Here is a 6,626-nt window from a genome sequence, read left to right on the forward strand (position 1 = left end):
GTCTGTCCTCCTTCAATGGGAACTCCTCGATCTCATCCTGAGTGCCCAGCTGCCGATCCTCCTCCCCCGGGATGTAAGGCTCCAAACTGGTCGTCTGAGCGACCACCTTCTCGTGTCTCCGGAGCATGGCTAGGTAACAAGCTCGGGCCACCTCCGGATCTCCATGCACCTCGGCAATTCCTCCTGGGGTGGGGAATTTGACGCTGAGGTGGAGCGATGAGGGAATCGCTCGGAGGGCATTCAAAGCGGACCGACCTAGGAATATGTTGTACGAGAATGGCTGCTTGACCACCACGAAGTTGACAGGGATGGTCCGGCATCTGGGTGCCTGACCTACCGTGACCATCAGGGTGATCATCCCCTCCGGATTGATGGGCGGTCCGGTAAAGCCTACTAGAGGTGTCCGAACAGGGGTTAGCTGTCCGTCCTCCAGGCCGAGCTCTTTCAACACCCTGTAAAACAGGATGTCCACTGCACTTCCCTGATCGACGTATACTTTCTTCACCCGGTAATTATTGGTAACAACGTCTATTACGATGGCCTCATGATTTCCGGATGCCAAGGGAACCGCGTCCCTCGGTCCGAAGGTGATCTCCTCGTCCATGCGCAGACGCTTCAGTGAATCATCTCCGTCTGGGGGAGGTCACCTGTTCTTCCGGGCTGTATGGCTGTCTCCTCCCGTAGGACCCCAAGCTATGGTGTTTATAACCCCTACCAAGTTCTGAGTGCCCTGGTCGGGGGAGTGGCCTCGGGCCGCGTCACGCCGCTCAAGGCCGTCTCGGCGGTAGCCTTCACCCCTCTCTTCGCGGTAGGCACGTCTGCGCTCCTGGTCCGGCCGACCTGGCTGCACAAACCGCCCCAAGAAACCACGCTGGATTAGGTGTTCAATCTCCTTCTGCAAGGCCCAACATCCCTCCGTGTCGTGCCCTACATCCCGGTGGAAGGCACAGTACCGGTCCTGGTTCCTTTTATTCCGGGGCGTCCCCATCTTGCGCGGCCGTCCTCCTAGACCCTCTGCCTCCATCACAGCCAGGATCTGTGCCCTTGGCCGAGTCAGGGGTGTATACCCTTTTTTCGGGAGTGGCGGTTGAGCGGGGGCTTTATCCTTAGAGAGGCGATCGAAGACGTTCTTCCTGTCTTGGCCGTCCTTGGTTTCTGGGGGGTTTCCCCGTCCTCTCCGATCTCCGAGTTCCCGATCTGACTCTCGCTTCAGGCGGGCGGCCTCCTCTGCGTTGGCGGCGGCGTGAGCCCGGGTCAAGAGCTCTTCCAGATTTTTGGGGGGCTGTTCGGCAAGCTTGTAGTAGAGTTCCTCTACCCTTAGCCCGTTCATGAAGCCAACCATGACCACCTTTTCATCTTTGTCCCTGATCTGCAGGCTTTCTGTGTTGAAGCGAGTCATGAAATTCTTCAGGGACTCGTCCGGCTTTTGCTTGATGGCCATCAGGTGAGCCGCGTTTTTCGAGTAAGTCTTCAAAGAGACGAACTGGGCGGCGAACTGTCTGGCCAGCTCGGTGAAACTCCGGATAGACCCCGGTGCCAGGCCCTGGAACCAGAGCCGGGCCTTATCCTTCAGAAACATGGGGAAGGTCTTGCAACGGAGTGCATCCGCGGCGGTTTTTAGACGCATGTGCGTCAGGAAGACCGAGAGGTGGTCTTCCGGGTCAGTCGAACCATCGTACAGTTCGATGTTCGAGATTTTAAACCTCCGAGGTAACGGGTAGTCCTCTATCTCTCAGGTGAAGGGCGAGGCTGCGTAGTTGTCCTCGTATAGTTGCGGACGCAGGATCTGCTCGAGCTCGTCCCGGACGGGCTGCCATTGGGGAGGGTCCCGCAGCCGGCTCTTGATAGATCGGGCGGGGGAGCGCTCCGGCTCGTTCCGCCCAAGCTTCCACGAGGAGGGATTCCTCGGTCGGCCCCCAGCGGACCGGTCGCGAGAATATCTCTCACTGTCCCCGACCACCGAGGCTCGCGGCCTAGGAGGAGTCCGCGGTCGTTTCCTCCTGGGGGGCTGGTCCCGTGACTCGTTCTCCGAGGGGAATGGGGAGCGACTCTTTCTCCTTCCCCTTCGTCTTAGAGGTCTGCACACCCCCGGCCTCACCCCCCTCCTTCGCCTGCCGGATTATGTCTTCCCGCATGGGGAGGTTCTCGGTTACAAACTGATAGATCTGCTGTTTTCGTTCCCCTGAAAGGGCCAAGCCCCCGGCGCCTCGGGCCGCCTCGGTCTCCATTCGCCGGGACCCCTCACCGGCTCCGGGGTCAGTGTTATTCCCGGTTCGCTTGGAACGCGTTCTCGCCATCAACGCAAATACTCGTACCTTCGGTTCCCACAGACGGTGCCAATTGAAAAAGCACGGAACTTCCCCGGACCGAGCTAAACTGATGAGCTCGGCGAGCTGATGGAAAGAGCGCGTCCTAAGCCTGAAAGAAAAACGAGAGAGTGAACTAACAGGGGCCCCGAGGTAGTCCCCGAGGGCGGTCCGACGGTCAAGTTAGTTTTCCGGTGAGTGGAGAGTGTACTAGCAGTAAAGCAGTCGGGAGTGAGTTGCCAATGGTGAGCGTACCTTGCGCAGTCATTGTGCGTTACTACTTATACCTTCTTAGGAGTCCGACCTCCGTACGCTTCGGGACTTGCCCTGGATAGCTCCCAATCCCGCGCTGAGGGGGATTCTTCCCGCCCTCTGCGGGGTAGCTCTCGGGAGCCGCACGGAGCCCTAGCCGCCGCGTGACCTGGGCTGGTTCCCCATGGGCCCGGGGTCCAAGCCCAACTCGGATCGCCCTGGGCTGCCACGTGTACAGGCCCAGGACGGGGCCTCTGCATCGCCCTTTATGTATAAAAGTAATCTTAAAAAATGCATTGGAGGAGAGAGATTATATTATCCTTCCACTTTTATCCTTGTGCAAATTGATTTATGAATTTTAAAATATGACAAAAAAGACAAATAAGATGGAATATTAAATTTAGAATATGAGAAGGTGCAAGTGCAATAAGGAGGAACAACGAGGAAATTAAACATTATAAAAAGACAAAAATTTCAAGAGATTTGTCGCAACAAGGAGGAAATTTAAGAGTAAAGATTTCGTAGTAAAGAAACACAAAAATTTTGCCGCAAAAAGGGAAATTAGAATAAAAATTTTAGGAGATCAGTTGTGGCAATGACGAACATTAGAAGCAAAGATTTTTGAATCGGTTGTGGCAAGGACGAGCATTAAAAGTAAAGATTTTTGCAACAAAGAGGGAGAAAAATATTTTAGATAGCATTCTTGTTATTTGTTTTTAGATATTTTTGCTTATAGATTTTTTTAAAAATCTTTTCCCAACCTTTTGCTACTTAAAAAAGTAGGAAAACATTGGGGGTAACCTTCCTGTCATTTCAACGTCTCTAATTGGGGCATCTAATCACATCATATTAATTGATAGGAGAGGTAATTAAGATTTTTGAAAGTACCAGGTGATATTAGGATGAATCTCGGGGCAGGTTTCTGAAATTAACCCTAACTGACGATCCAATAAAATATCTGATCGATGATGAACAACCTCACAATTTATAAAGAAAGGTCATATATGTGCTTTCATTTTTTTTAAAAAAAAAAATTTTCTATTTCAAAGAATCATGCATGTAATTCTGCTTTCATCATTTCTGAGGTATACGAGTCCCAAGTCCACGCTTTCACTGTCAAGCTCCAAGATAAATTGGTATCTCCATGGTGTCCATGAAATTCTCAATCACCGTCCTTATTTCTTGATCATCAGTTATCTCTTCTTTGGTATTACATAATCAATAGTCTTATCTCTTTCCCTTAAACAGCTCTGAACATGTTCTTCGCCCGGGTAGCATTTCTCCTTGCTTTAGCAGTTCTCCTTGCTTCTGGAGCCACTCTTCCTCCTGATGAAGGTGCTTATACAGTACCATATTCAGTCTAAGGACAAAAGATTTTTTTTCTTCTCTGGGCATGGGAAAAGATAAAAGCAGAATCCTTAATGGTTATTTTCTGTTTCTGTTTGTTTGTTTCTCGTAGTGAGAGCTTTGCAGCAAATTGCTGGGACATTAAGGAAGACGGACTGGAATTTCAGTGTGGATCCATGCAGTGGACAGCAAAACTGGAGTACTCCTAATCCCATAGAAACTCAGAATGCGGTTACTTGTGATTGTTCCTTCTTCAATCACACAGTTTGCCATGTTGTCAGCATGTAAAGTTTATTCTCTCGTACTCAAATCATTAATCCTCTGTTGAAGTGCTGATACGTCTTCATTGGTTGTATTTTTATTTCAGATTTGAACACTGGTTTGTTTTGGTTTCTGATGTGAAGATGATTTTGTCTTCGCTGACTGGCCTGATAAATTTTGCAGAATTATGTGATTTTACAGCATTTTGGAGCTAAAGTCCATATGTTCAGCTCCGGGCAAAAATTTTTTTTTAAAAAAGTTATATACGTACCACCTAGTTCTATACCACACACACACACACACACACACACACACATATATATATATGTTTGTATGTATGTATATATATATGTTTGTATGTATATGTATATAAAAGAAACCAACTAAACGATCGAGATGTCCTGCAGAACTAGTTCTGTTAAACTTAGAAAAAAAAATCCAGTTAAAAAATAACTCCCCAAATCCAAACGGAGTCATTTAGCAGGAAAACTAATCACTAATAGTACGGACAGTTCTCTATATATGAAGAAATTTCGCAAACAAAGTGTCAAATTCCATGAAGATACTATAAACTATAAACTCCTCTGCTGTATGTTCTGTTACGTAATTCACTTCAATTAATGACTATCTTTTCCAAAATGCAGAATACTCAAAGCTCAGAATCTTCCGGGATCGTTGCCGCCAGAATTGATCAAGCTCCCGTATCTCCGAGAAATGTGAATATGGCTGCCCTTATATTACTGTGGATTAAAATCTTAAAGAAAAGAATGCAAACCCGTGAAAAAAGATAAAATCTTTATCTAACTCAAATTGTCACTATGTAAATTTTTGTAGTGATCTAACACGCAACTACCTTAATGGTACAATACCACGGGAATGGGGTTCCATGCAACTTGTCAACATGTATGGTTTGCATCTTTCACTTCTTTCCTGTCCCTTTTTTTTTTCCCTGTGAAAAAGGTTTTTTTACCCCACCTTTTGTAAGGGCTAAAATGTGGCTAGGTTTGTTCACTGCAGTTCCCTGCTTGGAAACCGTATATCAGGGTCATTGCCAAAAGAACTTGGAAATATCAGCACCTTAGTCAATCTGTAAGAATCTGTCATTGATTTCTCTCATTCCTCGTCATGTACTCTGTATTTCCTGTACTGTGTGATCAAAGTTGATTTTTTTTTTTTGTTTGAATTGTGAATAGAACTGTTGAATTCAATCAGTTGTCTGGAACTATTCCTCCAGAGCTTGGGAATCTCACTCTCATAGAAAAAATGTAAGACCCTTCAAATATATCGAGTTGTTATGCTTTATGTTCGACAATCATGTTGCTTTTCTTTTATTGGAATGGATATCAAGAACTAACAAATGTTCATTTTTTATTGTTCTAAACCCCTGACATTGTAAGACATTTAACCTCAAACAATTTCACTGGCGAGTTGCCTGGAACGCTAGCTAGGTTGATCACTTTGAAGGACTTGTGAGTTTCTCTTTCTGACTTTCACATTTCACAAGTGGATCAGAGTATTCTGATATATTTCTGACTTCAATTTAGATACTGATTCCTGATGAATTTGTTTGGAAAACACAGTCGCATTGGCGAGAACCAGTTCCTAGGAAGTATACCTAATTTCATTCAGAGTTGGACAAACCTTGAGAAACTGTGAGACCTTGAGCCCTTTTTGATATTGCAACATTTTAATTTTCTTTACAACTTCTTTTCCACCATGTTTTGTTGATTATTGTGCAACTAATTTCTTGTGATGGCAGAGTGATACAGGCTAGTGGTCTAAGTGGGCCAATGCCATCTGGCATCGCTTTCTTGACAAAATTAACTGACCTGTGAGTTCATGTTTTTGTACTTTTCACTATGAGTAGTAAGCGTTTAAACAATATAATCTGTTGAAGTTTTGTTCTCTTTGAATTAATACAAACAGGAGAATCAGTGATTTGAATGGAAATGACACAAATTTTCCCCCACTTAGTGCGGCAACTAATATGAAGACGCTGTGAGTCTCACAAAATTCTGTTGCACTCTCAAGGGAGAACACCCATTATTTTGCTCTGACTTGATGCGGAGTTTGTTTTTCTATAGGATATTAAGGAGTTGCAATATTGTTGGGCAGCTACCAGGGTTTCTTGGCTCATTTAAAAAATTGAAACTCTTGTGAGTAGATTTAGTTCCTTATTCTCAAGTTCAATATGTGATGTTGCTATACAACTTCTGCCACACAACGTGCATACATTGTGCTTGCATTTGCAAATAAATGACCCACATTGAACCCGATAGTAGAAAACTGTTGACCTGCATTTGTCTGTTGCAAGTTATGTCAAAAAGAACACCAATAGTTGATACATAAAGGAGAAGAGCTCTACTGCAGTAGTGTATATCATCTTGTACAGCATATTGGACACCCAGGAGGGCAAATAGATTCAGAATTTCACCTGCTCCGTGTAAGAGTTTGTCCTAG

The 6,626-nt window shown here is 45.7% G+C and overlaps 2 protein-coding genes across 2 annotated transcripts; one reads left to right on the plus strand and one right to left on the minus strand.

Annotated features, from left to right (window-relative positions):
- Window positions 1-643: 643 nt before the first annotated feature.
- LOC113755546 lies at window positions 644-1,627 on the minus strand. Its single transcript, XM_027299521.1, has one exon. It carries the CDS (start codon window positions 1,625-1,627, stop codon window positions 644-646), a length of 984 nt encoding a protein of 327 aa, XP_027155322.1.
- A 1,998-nt stretch (window positions 1,628-3,625) lies between these two features.
- Window positions 3,626-6,343, plus strand: LOC113755547 (probable leucine-rich repeat receptor-like serine/threonine-protein kinase At3g14840). The gene is made up of 12 exons (XM_027299522.1): window positions 3,626-3,694; window positions 3,807-3,893; window positions 4,018-4,189; window positions 4,811-4,882; window positions 5,001-5,069; window positions 5,184-5,255; window positions 5,360-5,431; window positions 5,564-5,635; window positions 5,747-5,818; window positions 5,926-5,997; window positions 6,093-6,164; window positions 6,251-6,343. The coding sequence occupies exons 2-12, from the start codon at window positions 3,815-3,817 to the stop codon at window positions 6,324-6,326; spliced, it is 900 nt and encodes a 299-aa protein (XP_027155323.1). The 5' UTR covers window positions 3,626-3,694; window positions 3,807-3,814; the 3' UTR covers window positions 6,327-6,343.
- Window positions 6,344-6,626: the final 283 nt, after the last annotated feature.

The sequence above is a fragment of the Coffea eugenioides genome, unplaced genomic scaffold (genome assembly GCF_003713205.1).
Source record: "Coffea eugenioides isolate CCC68of unplaced genomic scaffold, Ceug_1.0 ScVebR1_1561;HRSCAF=2431, whole genome shotgun sequence".
Taxonomy (NCBI): domain Eukaryota; kingdom Viridiplantae; phylum Streptophyta; class Magnoliopsida; order Gentianales; family Rubiaceae; genus Coffea; species Coffea eugenioides.

Coding starts and splice junctions, on each gene's coding strand:
- LOC113755546 (XM_027299521.1), bottom strand. CDS start 1,627: ATGCGTCTAAAAACCGCCGCGGATGCACTCCGTTGCAAGACCTTCCCC.
- LOC113755547 (XM_027299522.1), top strand. CDS start 3,815: ATGTTCTTCGCCCGGGTAGCATTTCTCCTTGCTTTAGCAGTTCTCCTT. Junction 5,636..5,746: donor TTGATCACTTTGAAGGACTT/GTGAGTTTCTCT, acceptor TGGAAAACACAG/TCGCATTGGCGAGAACCAGT. Junction 6,165..6,250: donor GCAACTAATATGAAGACGCT/GTGAGTCTCACA, acceptor GTTTTTCTATAG/GATATTAAGGAGTTGCAATA.